Below are 21,073 nucleotides of genomic sequence, written 5' to 3' on the forward strand. Positions count from 1 at the left end.
TCCTCTGGACTTCGGAGCTGCATAGCAACAAAGCTGACCTTATTTTAAGGAGTTGCCATGCCATTAGCCATGACTTTGCACTTCCTGAAGCAAAATTTTGCTACTGCTTATGACTGTTTCTTTCCCTCTTGGAGAGCCTGTGACTTACCCAGATGCTCAGGGAACTGGGAATGACCTTGAGCCGAGTTCATTCTCAAATATCCAGGTGAGAGGGGTGGATTCTCCTTGGTTGATTAAACTTCTGTCAGCCAGGGAATAGTTTTAAAGGGAGCAAGTTGTTGCCTTGACAGCTCTGTTCTTAACTTCAGCTGGGAGGGGGAGAGGCCTTTTGGGCTGAAGATTTCCAGATCTGCCATGCCTCAATATCAAATTTCCAGCGTTTCTCAAATGCAGCCACTGTGGCCGCATGCGGCCACCAGGGCCTTTTCTTGCCACCACAGCCTCCTGGGCAGTGATGGGGGTGGAGGGCAAAGCAGTGGCCCCTCCCCTTAGGCTGCCAGCAGGGGTTGGATCCTGCCCCCCCTCTGGAGACACAAATGCTGGAGGAGCAGGCTGCTAGTGAGTTCCCTACCTTCCCTGGGGTGGAGGACAGCAGGCTCCAGGCCTGGGCTCACTCCCATCCATTCCCCCCTGGCACCCACTGCCTCCCCTGACCTCCCATCCATTATCCCCATCGCCTCTGGCCCCCACTGCCTCCCTACCCACCTTCCCATCCAGGGCTTAATTTGTCCCTGGGCTTGCCAGGACTGAGTAAATCTGCTGCTGTGAAAAGTGATATTAACAAACATACACATAGCACTTTTCACAGCAGCAGACTTACTAGCTAGCAAGTCTTTTAAAAAACAACCAAAAAAGAAAATAAAGAACAAAAAAGACAAGAACATGCAAAGCACCTAATTTGTGTTCTGTTTAGGCCTGTGAAGAATAGAGACAAGTGTACATTATTTTTATTAGAGTCGGCAAAATATCCATACAAATGTATTTGTCTTTCCTAAACTTAATTAGGAATTTTAGTTAAAACTGTAACAGCGGGCCACCAGCGAGAGTTGGTGGCCGCACTCTGAGGCCGCCAAAAATTTTGTTATGAGAACCCCTGCTAATCAACAGGTGCTGCCATATAATACTGCATGCAATGACTGGGAACAGATTTCTCAAACTATCACCCCTTTCTAGCTATTCGGGTTAGTAGAGTCCCTCTCACATCTACCAATAACTGAGATATTTGTCATTTTAAAACAACATCACAGGGTATCCAAGCACAGGACCTGGCAGACTCCCTGCTTGAGACCATGTGGAAAACTGTCGACATGATTTCTCTTCCCTCTAGGCAGCACTGCAACTTGTAGCTGCCGAACTGTTTCTCATGTTCCTGTTTGGGCTTGTTCAGCAGGTCAACCTTTCCCCTGGATAAGCCAGCCTGCTACTCATCCAGCATCTTCATCCTTTGGTGGTTTGCACATCCAGTGAGGCATGACTATTTTCTTCTGGATTAGGCCTGTAAACCCATCTTCTGTTTTATCCATTCCTCCCCATGGCAGAAATGGATTTATGAACACAGTGCTGCCAGGGCATTTTCTGCTTTGAAAATCTTGCTCAGTTCTTCTTGGAAGAATTTTATTATTGGCTTTATGTGGAGCAAAAATATCCAGCTGCACATGTCATTTTTATAGCAGTTTGTGGGAGTTTCAGCCACACATCTCCCAGTCAAGTCGGTGGCAATCAATGCTAAAACCTCACAACAATGCTTTGAACATTCGGGAAACAATATACAGGCAGTGCTACAGACACAAAATACACAGTACAGTAAACCCGATCTCAGCTCAGAACTAATTATCTGTTTATAAAAATTCCCCTGCTTGCCATTTTGCTGTTAGAATCTGGCCTGTAAGATTTATGACTTTGGCTGAAATGAAGTACCATTTCCTTTTTCTCAGCATTAATGTGCATGGCCTTATTGGCTTTTCTTTTTAAGTTCACACAACAGAGAATTATTTTTTAGCCCCTTTCCTCTCTTGATTCTACTTTTCATTGCAACAGAATGAAAAATAACCCACAAACTGACTTCTTAATTTTTTTAAACTTCCCCAGCTTAATTTGAGAGTAAAGATGGAGAAATGAAAAAGCAGTCCTTTCATACATGGAACGGCACTACCGTACCCAGTGACCCATAGTCTCCAGAGAGCATTCTGGAAAATGATTGAATGACGTTTGTCTTGATTCTGAATTTGCATCTATTTTTACACATGGATAACTCCATTGACTTCAGGTAGAGTTATTCTTGATTAGCACTGAACTAAATGAAATCAGAATCCAGCCCATTGGGCAAAATCTACTCTTTAGTTACATCCATTGCAACCAATTGACATTACTGGCTTTGCATTAAAAAAAAGAGCAGCATTTGGATGATAACAGAAATGACGACCTAAACTGGCACGATTAACAGATGAGTCAAGCAATATAAAAATATTATATTTTGGTCTCCTGTAGTAGCTATCTAATTAAACTGCATTCATCACCGTAATTGTTCGGGACCTAGAGTATCTCTACTATAATTTGCTGCACATCTACTTCCTTAGGTGTATTCCTAAACTAAAACATAATTTCTTTACAATGTTATAGTCAGATGTGAGCAGGGGGGCAGAAGTTCACTTCAAATAAAACATTGCAAAATTCTACAACTTTTTTGTTTCAATCTGTTTTTCCCTTAATTTTACCTGCCCTAATTTTAAGTACATCTGTAGGCATTCAACTGATAAGTTAATGAAAGCTGTGTTCAGCCGATTGTGTAACTTTTTTGGATTCACAAATGTTTATCTGACTTGGAAACTATCAGATTTCAGCTAAATTTGAAATTATCTGAAATTCAGCTCTGCTTTAGTTATAAACTGCTGGGCCACAGTCGTATTTCTCACTTGTGTTCAAACAGTTATTTTTGTAGTCGAATAAGGGCTTAATAGAAGATTGACAGAAATGTCCTAAGTATCAGGGAGTAGCCGTGTTACTCTGTATCCACAAAAACAGTGAGTACGGTGGCACCTTAAAGACTAACAGATTTATTTGGGCATAAGCTTTTGTGGGTAAAAAACCTAATAAATCTGTTAGTCTTTAAGGTGCCACCGGACTCCTAGAAATGTCCTAGAAAACCCTTTTTAAAAACAAAGTGTGACGGTGGACATGGTTAATACTTATACTTACCTTTTTAGGTTTTTCATCTTCCATGGCATTTACAATGCCTCTTTCATGTGTTAAAGTTTATTGGGGAAAGTTGTATTGGCTTCTTGAGTGGTCCATTCCTTTTTGGGACTGTTTATTTTTTGTAGAGGACTTTTAAAAGAAATAGTTGTAAATGATCAGTTAGATTATGACAAACATTGAAAATGTTCAGCCTGCAACAGGACTTCAGGTAAATCCGTGTGGTCTGCATGTGTCATGGAATGAATCCCAAAGCATAAGCCCAGTGGGGTGTCATTTAGCAATGGCATGAAAAGTGTAGAGTCCTAATTGAAGAAATTGAAAACACTGTCAAATCCCACATCAGACCTGGGACTCCAGTTTTGGTAACAAGATTCTGTGGTAGTTTTAGTGATTTCAGTCTAGTCTCCAATTCATCTTACTTTGGCATGTTAGCGTTTTCATTAACTGAACTCTCTAGCCCTTCTGGAGAAATATATCACACAATTGAATCGTTTGTCAAATGTAACATGATTTTCTGTTTATCATTTGGAGGGGTTACTTATAGGATATATTCATTCCCCTTTTCAATCTAGTAATTATTCCTCTCAGAGATCATGCTGCTGAGGGGATGTAGTGTTACAACGGAACTGTTTGTTTTATTTCAAATATATTCCTACATTAAAATATTCCAGGTTATAGATAAAGTCTTACAAGTTTTGAGCCATATTCACCAAAGGTAAATCCCACCTCTCTTGCCCTGTCTGGCTGGTGTATCCCAGGAGGAATTTACTCCAGAAGAGGACAGATGGTAGAAAACCTGCTTCCCTGCCTTAGAATTTTCCACTTGGGACTGCTGTGTGCTGTTGAACACAGTTCTGTCTGAAGAATCCAGTTGGCCGTCATGATGCTAAACACAGTCTAGCAGTCAGTGTAGACCAGGACCAATTGTGTTTCAGCATCAGGTCAGCTGACAACTGTTCTGAGCAGTTTAATCATGGTTAGATGGGTAGCTGGACTGGTTCTAAAACACAGTTTGCCCTGGTCTGCACTGACAGCTAATCATGACTGGCATCATCTTTACTATGCAGTGTGGAACAGGCCTGAGTGTGGGGAGCTTTAATCTGTGGTCAGTGCTCCCTCTGAGGCTGTTGAGGGGATGCACTGAATCAATGCATCTCCTGGCTGACCTGCACATGCTGTCTGCCCAAGCCCCTTGTGTCTCATACCTGCTGGAGAGGAAGTTGCAGCCATTCTCTGATCTTGAAAGCTCCCACCATTCATACTTTCAGCCTGGGGTGCCCTCTTCCAGGTGCTAGTATACACAAAATGTAAGTTCTGGTTGAATTTGTCCTTTTGAATCTAAATATAATGAGAATCTAGTAGATTGTTATATGTACATGAAAATTTTGTTAGCCAAAAAAACAAAAAGTAATATTATTTATCTCCTCTGAAATGGAAAGCTATCTCAGATTTCCCTACAGGTTTCAGGGTAGGATATGAACTTTTTAGAAATGAGAGTAATTAATTTTTGGAACACTTTACCAAGGGTAATGCCAGATTTTCTTCCATCCTTGGATACTGTTAAATCAAGATTGGAAGTTTTTCAAAACATATGCTCTAGGAATTATTTTGGGGAAGTCTTATGGCCTGCGTTATGCAGGATGTCAAACTAGATGATCACAATGGTCCCTTCTGGTCTTGGAATCTGTGATTAAAAACCAACGCTGTTACAAATGTCTTCTGAGCCCCAAATAATCCTTTCAGTAGTTAAAAACTTTTTAAAGAAAAGTTACAATAAAGCCATTTCAACCAAAAAGAAATATTCTGCACTTTTCCACAAAAGGTGCATAGAATATGTTAACAATGTTTTCTTGTGTCTGTACAGCGCTTAACAGATTGGGGCCCCGATCTCAACGGAGACAACTAGATGCTAGTGCTATAAGTATTAAATAATATCAATTGAAACACAGACCTTTAAAAACCTCTGCTTTTCTTCACTCCTCTGTGATCATTGCTGCCCCTTCTGGCCCAGCCTTCTGTCTCTTCCCTCTGCCAAGCCTTTCACCTAACCATGCCTATAAGAAACTTGTTGATAACGTTGACATGGGTTTACTTGTCTTGCTTAAATATTATATTTATATGTAAACTCAACTATACATTTATTGCTGTACTTCCCTCTGTACATACTCACTGTATGTCTAGAAGCCACTCTAATTATGGGCAAACTAGGCAGCTGCTTAACCTGAGCAGCTACGCCACACCTGAACAGCGCTATGACCGCATGTGGCACATCACAACACCAGGATTGTACGGCTATGGCCTTGTTGCCCGTCTGTCTTGAATGAGTAGCGCTGCAATCTCCTGGCACTTGGCCCACCCCACCTTTACCATAACTACCAAACCATCAGAGGGCTCACCAGCCCCTCCCCCTTGAAAGTCTGATGTATCCCCCCCCCCTAGTTAAGAACCCCGCCTGAGGGGAGAGCACACTGAAGTTTTGCCTAGGGTGGCAGAATGTCTTGAGCAGTCAGTCTGTCTTCAGTCTGAGCAGATTGGGACAAGGATCACACTGGCTCCTATGTTTGGAAAAGTGTCTAGCAAACTAGCTATAGCAAACTATACTACCAGAGTATAATGCAGGAGTGGGCAAACTGTGGTAACATCCAGCCCATTAGACCTTTTAATCCAGCACTCAAGCTCCCACTGGGGAGCAGGGTCAGGGGCTTGCCCTGCTCCAGCTGGGGAGCAGGTTCGGGAGCTTGCCCCGCTCTGTGAGTACTGTGGCTCAGCGAGTCTCCTGGAAGCAGCAGCATGTCCCCCCTCCGGTTCCTATGCAGAGAGGCAGCCAGGGGGTTATATACATTGCCCCTGCCCTAAGTGCCGCCCCCGTAGCTCCCATTGGCCGCGGTTCAAGGGAGCTGGAGAGGCGGACGGGACAGCACACAGAGCCACCTGGCCATGCCTCTGTGTAGGAGCTGGAGCAGGGACATGCCACTACTTCTGAGAGCTACTTGAGGTAAGCACTGCCCGGAGCCTGCACCCCTGACCCCCATCCCAGCCCTGATCCCCTTCCCACCCTCCAAATCCCACGATCCTAGCCCGGAGCACCCTCCTGCACCCTAAACCCCTCATCCCCAGCTCCACCCCAGAGCCTGCACCCCAACCCCCAATTTCATGAGCATTCATGGCCCGCCATACAATTTCCATACCCAGATGTGGTCCTCAGGCCAAAATGTTTGCCCACCCCTGGTATAATACAATATATTGAAAGTATACCCCAGAAATAAATCTTTTTAAAACACCATTTTAATCTGATGCTTTATCCTGCCAGCTGAGGTGTATGGTGTGTTATTTTACTGTCAGCCTCATGTGTTCAAAACGATTATGAGTCAGGCTCCAAAACTCATGAGATTGTCTTAAAAAAATATTTTTTCAGTAGTAAATTTTTCAGTTTCTTTTCATTTGCTTTCTGAGCCTGTAACTACACCCAGGTCATACGTTCAAGCTTTCCTCTGCACCTATAAGAACCAGAAACTTTGTTTTTAGTGAAAGCTGAGATTCTCTTGCACACACATGACTCTAGGACCTGGGCCTTTAAGAAAAGCTCCAAATACTATCAGAGTTAGCAACACTGCCCAGTCTTATAATTGGATCCCCACAGGAATCAGGGACTGCCCATGCAGATCTGATTGCAGAATTGAGGCCACTTGATAAGACCCCTGGAGGCCTGGACTGAATCCTCCTCTGTGTGTGGTACAGCATTGAGCACCCTGATTTAACTCAGGAAATAACCAAAAATGAGTGGAAACTTGTTCACTAATCATTTTTGGTCCTGGCTCTTCATTTCATGTATGCTCTGCGTTTTCATATCATATGTTTGAGTTTTGTGTTTTAAGGAAAACTTTGCTTTAATCATTCCCTACTTACACAAAGAAAACTCCTATATAAAATGGAAACATGCAACAGAGTATATATTGAACAAAGCGTAGTGTAGGGGCTTAGGTTTCATTCTGCTTGGTCTGACCCCTGGGCAGAGAGATTCCTGCTTTCATGTTGTAGATCATGTGTAAAACCTGATGCTTTCTGGCTCACGCCATGTAATGTAAGGCTATCATCAGAGAGAAACAGAGTGAGATGTTTGCAGAAGGGAATGAAATGTTTGGGATGCGGTCTCATGCTTTTTACAGCAGTGAACATCAATCACACCTTCCAAGAACAGGGTAGCACTGAAAATCTACTCTTTTTTTCGTTTCCCCTTCCCTCCCTCCATCTCCCCTTCCTGCTCTCCGAACATTCCCGTAGCAAGTGTAATTTTAGCGTGAAAGTGTCATTTGCCCTTGAAAAAGCAGAGACCTCATTAAGTTTTCTAGCTTTATTGCTTCTTGCCCTGAGATAATGACAGTTTCTTTTTTGTTTTACAAATGATTGATTTGTGATTTGATAAGAGTTAATATTTGTATTATATTTCCATAGTTTGAGTCCATTTGTGATCAGAGATTTCCCTCTCTTTCCCTGCTTCCCTACTCTGTCAAGTTGTCCTCCCTACAATGAAATTAGAGGAAATTTTTATAAATTAGAAATAAATTTTATTTTTACCCTTTTCTAGAATATATGTGTTCAAAAATAGCAGGTCTGAGCATCAGCTGACAAATCATCCAGTGAGTCACTATCCAGAAGATCTAACCTACTTCCCATGAGCACTTGAAATGTATACAAGGTTTGCGTTTGTGGTGTTCAATATTTTTCTAATTTTGAGTTTCCAAATATAATTACCCAATTTTTGTCCAACTCTGACAAATTTTCATTGATTTTGAGATCAGTTTAGAGAGCTGGTCAATTTTTTTCCAAATTTCTGACGCATAGATTAAAAAAAACCAAAAACCTTCATGTAAATCTTTTTTTTTGTCTTTTTATTTCGATTTTTGTTGTTTTTAATAGCTCTAGTTTAGGGTGAGTACCTGTGCTACCAATGGTGAATGATAGGAACATGCCCCCAAACCTCTTATTATCCTGTTGAGGTCCCCTTCAATCCAGTAGCAAGTCTTGTGGATTTTCGCTTGTATGCCCTCCACAACTTTATTCATGCAGTTGTATTTATGGGCAGATGGGATGGAGACAGTTGAAGTCTCCAGTTGTAGAACACAAGATGAGGATTTGGAGAAAAGCTAGTCGCTTTTTCAAATTTCTAATTATGATGAGCTTTCTATATTTGAAATTTCAAAGTTAGATTTTTTTTTAAGTGAATTGTCCCTCCCCCCTGTTTTTTCATTCCGTTCTACTTCAGAGATAACTCCCCTTTCATAGTCAATTCACATGTCCTTTATGGGTAAATCCTGCTTACTCCACTGTGGAGCACAGTGTGGGGTGGGGCTTGGGGAGGCAGCAAGCTATGTTCACTCTACCCACCACAGGACCCAGCTCCACGAGGATTCCTTGCACACAGCTGTGCATCTGCTTACGTGTGGCAATGATCAACCTTTACATGTACCTATCTGCCATTCTTATCCCCACCTAATGGAGGAGCCAATGATATAGTGGCTACCCTAGCTATAAAGTTGGTGTAGTGGCTTATGGGAAGGATTCCTTCTTCCTCCCAGCTTAATTGTTTGGCTTGGTTTCTAAGGCCAAGATATGGGCTGTAGTTCTTGTTCATTTCACTCAGTGTGTCCATCTGTGTTCTCAGAAAGCAATGCTGCATTGGTCTACATTCCATTCACATTCATAAAGATCAAAATCTGTAGAAATGAGTAAGCCCCATGCTCATCAGTGAAAGTTTTCTATTTCCACTGGCCAAGTGGATTTGTCAAAGCCTCTCCTATAAAATCACTTTTTATTGCATAGTACAGATTATTATTATTATTATTTTATTTTTGGCCATACTCCTTGATCAACCTTAACATTTAGTGTCTCAGATGAAAAGGAATAAATTAATAATTGAACTTTCCCTCCTTGAAGCCTTCTAAAATAATGGTTAAACAAAGGAACAAACTTCAGACAGCAGTTTAAAAATCCCTAATGAAATCCAAGCTAAATTTTGGCAAACTTCAATATTAAAAGTTATGTAAATCCTCTATGATCTGCATATTATAAAGATTATTTTTAAAATGCCTCTGCATGTGTGATATGCACAGCTCTCTCATTAGATATAAAACTGATCTCTCAGCAGAATCACAGAAGATGGCAATATAGGTCACTTTATACTTTGTGCTTATAACGACAGAGGAAAAAATTATGTTGATTTTGCAAATGGCCTTACTCCCATCACCAAGATTACAGAAAACAAATTAATTATTTGCCAAAAGTAACATCTAATGTAAATTTGATGTCTGAATTTTAATGATTTGTCTTCATTTTGTTTTAGGTTTATATCAGCTGAGCTGCCAGAAATTTGCCTCATAAAGCTTTGGTGGTCCACATCTTAATGGATTGCTGTAGCCTCTTAATTTCTCCAATCATCCAGTTCCCAGCATCGTGAGAAGATTAGCCAGCACAGAAAATAGAAAGATTACATGTAAGTCTTGATTCAAACTCCTCTTCCATAAAAAAGTGTAAAAAGAATGAAAATGTTTCAGACAAAAAAGCAAATAAGTACCATCTTTTAAATGTCATAAAACATTAGGTTGTGAATAGATGGGTATGAAGTTCTATGACTGGCTTTGTAAACTGAACTGTGACTGTAATTTCTGCTTCCATCGTTGACCTTTGCAAAAAGTGCTTTAAAATAGCTTAAATATTTGTCTAAAAAGTGTGCCTAGGTTTTTGCCACTTCAGGATAACTTCATTTGTGTGTGTGTTTTAATTGTTCTTATCTCAGTGTTTCAGTCCTGCATATACATGTTCTCCCAAAGCATACTTGAACTGCTCCTCAGAGGCTGGTTCAGATGGAGTCTTTGCATGGTAATATTGTGGGTGTTCCCTAGCTTCTGCATGGTGGAACCACAGTTCTCCCTCCCATGCTGTGCTCTCCCTCTTTCTTGCCTTCTGTTCTCATTGTTTTATTGGAGGGTGCTAACACAGTACCTTTATAGCTTACGCCTCTTCTTATCTCTATTACAGCTACCTCTTCTCCTCACTTACTCCGCCCCTGCCATGTGCGCTCACTGGGGCACAGACTAGTTAAGTGGCTTGCCAAAGATTAGGTTTTTCTATAGTATCTAACACAGGAGATAATACAACAAGTCAGTCTCAGAATTGGGCAGGAATAGAACCCAGGAGCCCTGAATCCCAGTCCCGCCTCTAATTGCTGGACCATACTCCCTCCCCTGCTGCATGCTCATGATGTAACAGTGGTAGAAGTTGTACATTAGCAATGAGCGTGCACACAGAGAATATAATTGTTATTTACTGTTGATTGCTGTAGATGGTGTAATGAGGTGGACAAACCCCCACTGGATCTGGTCAAGAAGGGATCAGTGTTCTGCCCTGGAGATAGGGGCTGAAACTCTACAAGGAAGGCTCCCCAGGTGGAGGAAGTGGGCTGTGGAGTGCTGTTGCCCTGACCCAGGAGGCAGCATATAAAGTGTGGGCAGAGTGGTACCAAGGGTGGAACCCTAGGAGCAGCCGTGCTTGGGAGAAGGCTGGAGTTGAACTTTATCCTGTTAATTTCTTTGTTGATCAAACCAAGCGCCGGGTAGGGGTGAGCATTTTGTTTTTGGCTAGTACGTGGGCTGTGCTTTAGTGCAGTTTGAGGAAAGGCACCCACCCACCCACAGAGACAAATTTGTACATCTGATCTTTGTATTTTTTTACCAATGCCCCACATCAGTTATGCATTAGAATCTTGTATCAATGAACAAAAAGGGGAAATGAAGAACTATAATGGCTAATAAAATACATTGTCCACTTTAGTAATCAACTGAAGACATTTTGGGGTCTTTTGTACCTGTTAAGATGCTCCCTGCTTTTGCTCATCCTCATTTTTGGGAGCAACAATGCAGCTCCTTTTGATAAGGCTGGATCCTGCATTGCTTATGATCCACACTCCTCTCTATACAAACATGTGACAACTAGCAGCTGGTCAAATAACTCTACCAGAAAAACCTTAAGGGAATCCATGGAATGAAAACTCATACTGGCCCTAAGGTCTGGGACTTGCTGTAGTCTGTATAAGGACATCTGCCATCCTCGCTACTCATGTCCCCATCAGGAGACTTTAAATCTTATTCTGTTCTTGGCAGTATTCATGCTGTTATGGCATTGAATGTTTCAACATACTAGGTATAAAGTAAGCTAAAGACACAGGTATGGATTTTACCATAATCATGGGGGAGACGGGGGTATCTGGAAAAAATCAAAGTAAAAGAAGGTCCATTTATTTCTCCTAAGAGGCCAAGAGTATAGTATAGTCTTAATAAAAACAGGCTATCATAGGAGTCATTGGAACCAGGAAAAACTGAAACTTAACCTGCTTATGTAGGTGAAAAGCGTAAATACAGCTGAATACTTTCCTGTGGCTCCACTCTTAAAAAACTATCCATTGTCAAAAGAACATTTTCACATATGCAACTATTATTGTAAAAAAGAGAACTGTGGGAAGTGAATTGATGTGTAGAGAGACACATAATACGTGTTTGTCAGTATATCCCAAGATCTAGAAGGAGAGCGGTTGGTCAAAATAAATGATTGTACAAAAAAATCACAGAATTAGGAAAATAAAGATGATGCTGGCTGGCTGAAAGAGATGGTAAATAGAGCTTTGGTAAGTCAGAATTCTAGCCCAGGCTGGTAGTGAGTGAAAGTCATCGTCATCAGAGAAGTGCTGAGTGGCCTGTGTGACATGAGGTGGTGACTTTTGTTCATTTTCTAGTGGATGCAAACTACTTACAGACTTTTGCAATTCTGTCATGAGTCTCGCAATATTTGGTGTTTTTCATAAAGCGCCCATACCTGGAGTCATGTGACTGTGAGCGTCTCAGCTTTCTTTTTTTCTTTTTTTAAAGTACATTTCTAGCCCTTATGGCTGCAGAAATAAAAGCTTGGAAACTTGCACACTGGAGGCTTAAAAGCCACAAGGCAAACAGAAAGAATGCAGATTTTGTTATTTCTAAATTTCTCATGACTTTTGGGGCCTTCCTCATGATTGTTGAATGCTCAATTCTGCAAATCTATGATGGAGAAACTAACTTAAATATGACACCTTAAGTGACAGATTTAAAAGAGCAGTCAGGAGCTGAATGGACATAACTGAAAAACTTTTTCATCCCCTGGTCATAGCTGAGGTACACAGGAATGTTTATCACGCTGCTGCCTGTTCCATGGTTAATCAGTATTCTCCATTCTGACAGTGTAGCAGTGTTGGAGCACTAACTTAATTTGAAAAATGGGACATGGATTTGAAAAATGTTGTAAAATCCTTTTATATTTTTTTCTTGCCAACAATGTGCTCGTGACCATGCAAAACTTGGAAGAAGACACAGGCCCTGTCCCAAAGAGTATGGCTAATTGCAATGTCATAAAGCAGCTGGTTACTGGCTTAGGCCAAACCTGCATCTGGATCCACACTAGTAAAATTTGATGCAGAGTCAAAGCTTTAGTTAATTCATTAATGTTACACCATCATTCACAAACCTACATACAGTGATGGAGTAGGGAGTTTGGGAAGGGCTGTTTTCATCCCTAAACAGCTCATACTTTGTTGCATTGCGCTATCTGATGGCACAAAACAAATGTGTAACATAAAAGGGCTTTGATCAGATGCTACTGGAATTGCAATGATAGGATTTGGCTACACAGCTGTCCTGTTGACATCACCATGGAACTATGCTGCATTCTGAACTGCAATTTAAATGCTAAGTTTACATTTTTTTTGTTTTGATTTTTCATTATTTCTTTTTAAAAGAAGCAAAAATAAGATACCAATCAATGGCATTCTGAGGAATAATGGACTGCCTGAATTTATACTACTTATGCAAATTCTTGTCTTGACAGTTCAGTAAGCCTCTTAAAGGGTTTGAGCTAAACAAAATCAAATAGAAACTTATTTCTATAATATATAGGTAATAATTGTTCTCTTAAATAAAATATTTTTAATCTAATTTTTAGATTTCTAAAACCTGCCCATCAGCAATCTGTGGGCAGATGTAAATTAATTTTAAAATGTGAAGTGCGCCATTTGATGACTAAATGTCTGTCACACACCTACCATCACCCAAACAATGAGAAAACAGATAGGCTTTATTGTCTGTCTACAGGTCAAAAAACACATGCTTCGTTGGACCAACAGGGAAATCAAATTTCCAAAGGTGACAACTCAACCATTGGAACACCTGGGTGGTAGACATTCATATCCCCTCTGTACTGTTACCAAGAGCAGCCCAGCTGATCTCAACTGTCATGATAGTAGGTAAGAAGAGATGTGGTCTTTGTGCCACTGAGCATCCGGGACCAGATTCTAATTTCAGATGTGCAACATATGCCATGAAATATTTCATGGGGAAAAAATCCTCTCCTTGAGTGCTTGTATTTTACATGACTGTAGAACTATTATATTCATATCAGGCCAGGGCATTTAAAGTGTGTGGAGGAGAGATGAGGGGCAGGCATAGATTTGAAGCCCTTGTCCCCAACCTGATCATCCTCTTCCCCTCTCAGGCACCATTCTCTTCCAGAAGCCCTTGCCTCCTCGCCCCCTCCTTACTTTACCTCTGCCTGGTGGTAAGTCTCACTTTTGGGTGACGAGTTTGGCTGTTTCCCAGTGCTAAGAGGAGGTGCTCCAGTTTTGGCAGCTGGCAGGTGAGGGGAACCCGGGTGTCAGCCATGGTGCGCTCCTAGCCATAATGTGTGTGGATACTAGATACAAGATCACTGCTCATGAACGCAGCAAAAAAAACTGGGCAAATTGCATCTCTTGACCAGCAACCAGCAAGAGAGTAGAAAAACCATCCAAGCCGGTCAAAAATCAGCCAGTGGCAACGCTGTTTTCCACCTACATGCTTAAAAGTGGTCAGGCCATGGACTGGGTGGGCCTCCCTCAGGAGCGGCTCCAGGCACCAGCACACCAAGCGTGTGCGGGGGGCAGCCTGCAGGTCGCCGTGAGGGCGGCAGTCAGGCTGCCTTCGGCGGCATGCCTGTGGGAGGTCCACCAGTCCCGCGGTTTCGGCGGCAATTTGGCGGTGGGACGCCGAAGGCACAGGACTGGCAGACCTCCCGCAGGCATACCGCCGAATCCGCGTTACCAGCGGACCTCCCACAAGCATGTAGCCAAAAGCCTCCTGACTGCCGTCCTTGGGGCAGCAAAATACATAGAGCCTCCCTCCCAGCTCCACAGCCTATGCGTCAGGCTCACTTCTTCAAAAGTGCACATCTGACTTGCATGTAAGTAACACTCAGTGTATGAATGAGAGCTAGGGGTTTGTGCACTTACATAGCTGTGCATACATGTAACCCCAATTGGGGCACACATATCAGGTGTTGTCCATGCACAGATCAGGCACATACGCAAGCGTGCACTTCTGAAAATTTGGGCCTTAATATGTGGAGAAGATGGCCACATATTCACGCACACTTACTTTCACGTGAATGGGCAGTCTTTTCTGAAGGAGAGTACTGTACTCTCTCTCTCTCTGTTTTATCTGAACACCTTCCACATAAAATCATTAGGAAAGTTTCTGGTGGGTTCCATGGAATCTCTGGTATTTCTACCTTTTTGGGGTCAAAACTCTGCTGGGGGCGTGGGTAAGGTTTATTTATTTGTTTGTTTGTTAGATTTTTATTAACTTCCTTTCCGGGGGTGGGGATGGTCTGGTAGAGGATTAAGGTTAGAAGCAGTTGTCAGTGTTGAGAGCCTTTCTTAAGGTAGAAGGGCTTTTTCCACTGCTTTTCCCTACAGCTTGTCTGTTACACAGCAGTGATACAGGAACCAGCATGCCACTAACTGGCTAGTCTGATAAAGCTGGAAATATTGGCTATACATTTGTTTTTGTTATTTTGAAAAATTAAATAGATTTGATGCAAATATGTCTTATGTCATAATATAATCTGGAAAATATTAAGTGTATACCCACCAGGCAGCACTTATACATTAAAGTATAAAGTACACATGCATCCATGTGTGAGAACATCTTCTAAAATAGGATGTGGAGAGGGAGTGAACCAAAAGCCCCTGGTACAATGCTGGTTGAAAATGTGGCAGGATAGTTGGAAGAAACAGCCATCTCCCTTTTCATTTGATGACTGTTAAAAGTAGTACTATGGAGCCATTACATTCAGTCAAATACCGTTTACACTCTTTCTAGAGGTAATTGCTAGGCTTGAGAAGAGCTGTGTTCCGTATGATATGATACAACACGCCAAAATTGAATTATTCTGACACCTCTTCCCTGTCTGCCATTAATTAATGTTTGTGTCTCGCTTCCGAGGTGTGAAGTGCTGCATACATGTGAAGTATTATTGATTTATTTACTTTCTATTCACGTGACGATGTTGTGACGAAGTTTTTCTTCTTAGTGTTGCAGGTGGCAGTCTGTGTGTCAGCCTGCCTGAGTCAGAGCTCTCACTTCAGCCCTGATAAAGCTTCACTTTACCACAGGGACTCTGATAACTAGCATTTCCCCATAGGTGGGACAGTACCTTTGGCAGCTCTCCCGTGTCCCACAGAGTATCATACCTGCCAGGGTTTGTCATTCATTTTAAGAAAATACTGAAAGACGGTGACAGTGAAATCAACTTTCTCTAACCTAAACCAGTAAAAACTAAAATACATCTCACCACATAAAAGTTTTGTTTTCACTGCTGCTGAAATCCATCCCTCCCTTTTTGCAGCACAGTGTACAGTCATCCAGTGCCCGACTTGGGGGTGGTGTGGTTGAGACTCAGTGGCGTATGACCCACTTTTCATAATACTTAGATACCTGTGCTTTTACAACACATATCAGAAGTTCCTACGACATAAAAACACCAGAAAAGCATGTATCTGATTTCAACAGTATTGTGTAAACTGCGGTATGTTCAGAGCAGCTGTCTGTGCATTAGGTTCCATGTTAATTACTAGAAGATGACAGGCAGTTTTGTGCAGTATGTCGTTAATGAGAAATCTTAGGTAGTCACATTTTCTGGAGTTGATGCTTTGTGTCTTAATATTATTTTGTTGAAATAATGGTTGCTAGCCTACTTGCATGTGTTTCCTGTTATGATTTGCAGAGAGTTCGGGCCAGAATATTGTAATTGATGCTTTAGTAGCCATAATACTTTGCATTTTCAAGAAGTGAGGTAGTTAATGAAAACAAACTGTCAGCTTTCTTTCCCACATCCCCAAACCTCCTTTACTGATTCTCTTCTGCAGTCTGCTCTGAGTGGGCTTTTTTATTTTATTTAATTTTATTTTTAAACGGATTGAATCAGTCAGTTTGGGTTAGTCCTGTGCAGGTTTTCACGTGATAATTATGCTCATACTTGTATCAGTTCAAAATGTGTTCAGGGTAAACAGAAAAATGTCAGGTATGGAGAAAGAATGGTGAATGGAACCAGTGTACTGCTAAGTTATGATTTGTGCCATGTATGAAATTACAAAGTAATTTGCTAAGCAAGTTTAAGTAAAGTGGAATTTTTTAAGCATGATGAAATCATCCTTGACAGCAGGCGCTCTCGTTCTTCTAATACTACTATTATGAGTATAAAGGGATTTTTTTTTTAAATTACCACTTTCTGAAGTAAAATAATCAGGATAATTTCCCACTGATAAGCCCATCAGTAACCCTTTTATAAATCACTGGTTTGAAAAAGCTAGTACAGGAAGTGTGCCTTTGTTATCCGATTGCATCCTTATTACTGACTTTAAAATTGGTCAGTGGTTAGCCATCCTAAATTTGAGACTTGTTTGCCAGACAGTGAATAAGATCAAAGAATGGAAGATGCGCTGAATGCTTGAAAACCCCATTTATGTCCTATTGCAGTTTATCTACATTATAATCTGTGTCCTCGCTGTTAAAATAACACAATGAAACCATAAATATAAACTGGAAAAATATGCAATAGATTTTTAGCTACTTTGCATCCCTTGTTAAGATGAGCCATCAGTACTGGGTTTTTTGCATTTGTATACTTGCGCTGTAGGTGTTGGAAGTGTGGGTGGCCAAGAAAAAGCAGTGGTTACAATAAGATTTTCCATTTATTGCCCTTTGTGTACAACTAAAAATAAGACTCAGACGATTCAGAATCTGTAGAGCAAGCAGAATCATTCCATTAGCTCTGATGACTGGCTTGCATGCAGCTTTGCCTCTGTCTGGTAAGTTCTACATTTGAGTACTTGTAAATGTGTCTTTGTTGAAATAAGAGAGAGACAGACAAGTTACTTACACTGTTAGTCTTCATGTAATATTCTATCAGCATTTTCTCATTCTAAAAAGCAAAGTATGACTGATAAGAGATGGAGATGAAAGGATTTTGGAAGCAGAATTGTCCCTTTATCTGAAAAAAGCAGCTGTGAAGCGCTCACGGATTTTTAAAATCAGCCATCCAAAACCACAATTGTATAACTTGAACTGCTGATCTATAACTTAATCTTTTTTATATAAATGCTCTTTGCCAGCCTTCTGAACACCAAATAAAGGAATGCTTAATGTTGACCATTGGCATGTAAAACTCTTTTGTTTCCACTATAAGGTGATAGCATGGGTAACTGCTAGCTTGGTAGCCTTTCTAGGTAGCCACAGCTGGTAAAGGGTCTGCTAAATTAATTAAAATGTACCTTTATTGAGCTGCTAAATCTACTGTGGCCACATTAATTAATAGCATGTCAGCTTGTGGCCAGGAAAAACACAAAAGAGAAATGTCGGCATTTACAGGGAAATTCATAACTTTATGGTCTTTTCTCTGGTGCTGTCCCTGTTTCACTCATTAAGTAGCTGTGGCATTTCCAAAGAATGAGTGTGTCTGTGCATTTTTAGCTTTTCAGTTTGATGTGATTCTTGAAATGGGTGAGTAAAGATGCTCCTGAGTGTTTGCCTCTTTATGAAGCCAGGTTCTCCTTCAGAGCCTTTTCTCAGTTAAGAAGCTATGTAACTCCAAGAAGTATAGAGGATGTGGTATAGTGCAAGCACTTAAAGCCACACACAGTTGTTCCATGGATTATTGATGCTGTCTGGTGTGTGTGGGGGGGGGGTTATTATGCAATATTAAATCCCATTAAATTAGCTCACCCTTCTCTTAGGAGCAGAACTGCGTTGTGTGTCATTATTACTCTACGCTTACCTCCTCATCTCTGCCTTTTTATTTAAATGCATATTTCTCTTTTAGCATCTGTACACATCCATTGTAGTACCGGCTGATATACAGTACAAAAGGCAAGAGAGATGATGCAATAATCAAGGTTTTAAATACTTCAGGTGGGAATGGGCAAAACTTCAGGAGTAATTAGCTTCTGTGGTGGTGGTGTTTTCTGCAGGGAATTACGTTACATCTGTTATAATTATCTACGTGTCTTAATCCTGTAGGTGACCAGAAGCTGACAAGCAGGGGAACATTTGTTGTCATTTTTGTTATGGATTCTCCCTATTTGATACAGATGTAGAAATGTTTTCTTTCTGCTGCTAAGCCTGGTATGAATGAGGTCATATCTAATTGCTTTGAAGAAAATGCCAGGAAAGTCTGTATCATATGCTGAGAACTCTCTCACTTGATTCAGTGCTTTCCGATGAGCATGATACAATATTTACTTTTCTGTAGATATTGCTCAGATGATATTTTGAGTAATGGCAGGTAGGATGCATTGTACAAGAGTCAGTAAACACTGTAGTTGTCTTCATTTTTTTTAAATGTGATAATACCGTATTTTCTCCTAGGAAGTAGGAAGGATCCTTTCTAGTTTTACCACTTCCCTGTTTAATCGGCCCACATTTTCTTGTATAGACCGTCCAAACTGAACAGTCGCAGGTGAAGGCGTTGAATTGAAATTACTATCAGAGAATGTAGTAGACTAATTCTTCTGTTGAAGGTCGGTAACCTGTTAGGATGTACTGCAGGTCACTGACATCCGGAAATCAGCAAGACTCACTATTAAATCTCCCTTTCCTTCCCATGGCAAACACATCTGCAATCAGGAACTTTTACCAGCAGAATTTTTCATAAATTCATTACATTTGTGCTTTAGTTCCTGGCATGGCAAGCCAAGCTGAAATGCCCAAGAATGATCTTCTAGCACACACAGATTTACCTACTATAACCACCCCTGCCTTGTTGCACCTTGTCATGGACTGGAGCTGCTGTGAAAAGGTGCAAAAGGAGGTGGTGGCAGATCATACTGAGGCTGTGATGCCTCTCCCACACACTCGTACGGAATGGCAAAGACTTAGAAATGCTACCCAGTGATACAGTATGATCAGACTCCGACTTAACAGTTGATTATTAGCTCACACCTTTTATGTGCTGAAAGTATAGAATTGTCTGGTCATGTGCTCATTATTACATTACTTGAATAATAGAAAACATTAGCAATGGAGATTTACTATAATGATGTATCTCTGCTCTGTTGGTTTCTCGTTTAAAGCATTCAGTTAAGGAATGCTTTAGAGGTTATTGCTAATGGATGAATCTTCAGGAAAATTGGAATTTTCAAATAAGATTGACATTTGGAGTGAGAAATATAAATCTAATGAGAGTATTTCAGTAGAGGTTTGTAATTAGGGATGAATGGAGTAAATTTGTACATGCACTCTACAAAAGGACACAATGGAAGGTGAAATTGCACACACTGCAGTGAATGAGGGATGAAAGCCAATGTATCAGTGTCATAGCATGACAGTGTAGAGTATAAATGATACTGTCACTGAGTGCTGCAGAAGGTATCAAGGGAATTCCACTCCAGTAAATTACATTACTTAGACAGACCTGAAGGCATTGTGTCTGAATGAGTGCAGGGGAAAAAAGGTTGTCAGCACAAAGCAGAAGATATTACAGAACAACTGGCTGCAGGGTTGGAAATAAGTGGGTTTTTTGAGGTTTATCATGTAAAGCTCTTTAGCTGCTTTTTTTTGTTAATATTTTTTATTTTAATTACAGTTTATTGGTGAGGCAATAACACTTTCCGGATGTTTACTTATACACAGTGCATAAGTGCATAACACGTCTGACTTTCAGAGCTGCTGAGCATCCACAGCTCCCATTAACTTGGGTGGGAATTGTGAGTTCCCCGCACTTCTGAAAGTCTGACCCAAAATTGGTGTGGTGGTCTTTTAAAATGTCGTCATTATTTGAGGGAGGGCCCCTCTGGTAGCTCTGGATTCTATGGTTTCAGATGCTAGGAATTGGAATGCCTGAGCTTTTATTTCTCCATTCTAGTTTTTAGGCATTCAGATATTGTGGTGATGAATAGTGCAAGTACCAGGATGGATTATTTTGTGATGGCAGTCAGCAAAAACACTAAGGTTTCATCCACCCAAATGTATACTATACAGGTTACTTTCCTGCTCTAATCTTTTTGCTGAACATAACCCCATGTCCGCACAAACATCTACTAGCTGCTGCTGTTTCATTGCCTTACCTTAGGCTGAGAAAATATACTTCCCAGCTTTCTCCAAAATTGTCTCTTAATGCCATTTCTTGAATAAGTTGACAGAGCTGCTTTAAGATAAGTCCAGCACTTCCTCCAAAGTTTACATGCATCATTTCTGTGGCGCAGAAGTCTACCTGGGTCTTCTAGTAAAATGTTAACTTTGTATTGCTTAATTACATCTTTTCCAGCTGCCTGCTCATTAAAACTCTCATTGAATGTATCTGCTGTAAACAGTAATGTGGGAGTACACTCAGTAACTCCTCTCCAGCATTCTGATGCGCATGTTACCTCTGATGTGAAGCTACCCTCCCAAATAGCAGAACAGTGTCCACACAGCACAACTCAGCTAACAGTTTTCTATTTGTTACTGAAATATATTAGTCATTCTTCACCTGTAATTATGGTTTTAAGCTG

General features: G+C 41.0%; 1 protein-coding gene across 3 annotated transcripts in view; it reads left to right on the forward strand.

Moving 5' to 3' along the window:
- Positions 1–21,073, forward strand: part of BACH2 (BTB domain and CNC homolog 2) — a 241,817-nt gene that overhangs the window by 133,670 nt on the left and 87,074 nt on the right. The window contains exons 3-4 of one of the 3 annotated variants that reach the window (XM_039531428.1): positions 9,536–9,685; positions 13,365–13,516. Coding sequence is in view for 1 of the 3 variants with exons in the window: in XM_039531427.1 (XP_039387361.1) it covers positions 13,507–13,512 (6 nt within the window). In the remaining 2 variants the exon portion in view is untranslated. The remainder of the gene's footprint in view (positions 1–9,535; positions 9,686–13,364; positions 13,517–21,073) is intronic. The other 2 variants (XM_039531427.1, XM_039531429.1) reach the window with 2 other exon arrangements.

This window comes from Mauremys reevesii, linkage group 3 (genome assembly GCF_016161935.1).
Source record: "Mauremys reevesii isolate NIE-2019 linkage group 3, ASM1616193v1, whole genome shotgun sequence".
Taxonomy (NCBI): Eukaryota; Metazoa; Chordata; order Testudines; family Geoemydidae; genus Mauremys; species Mauremys reevesii.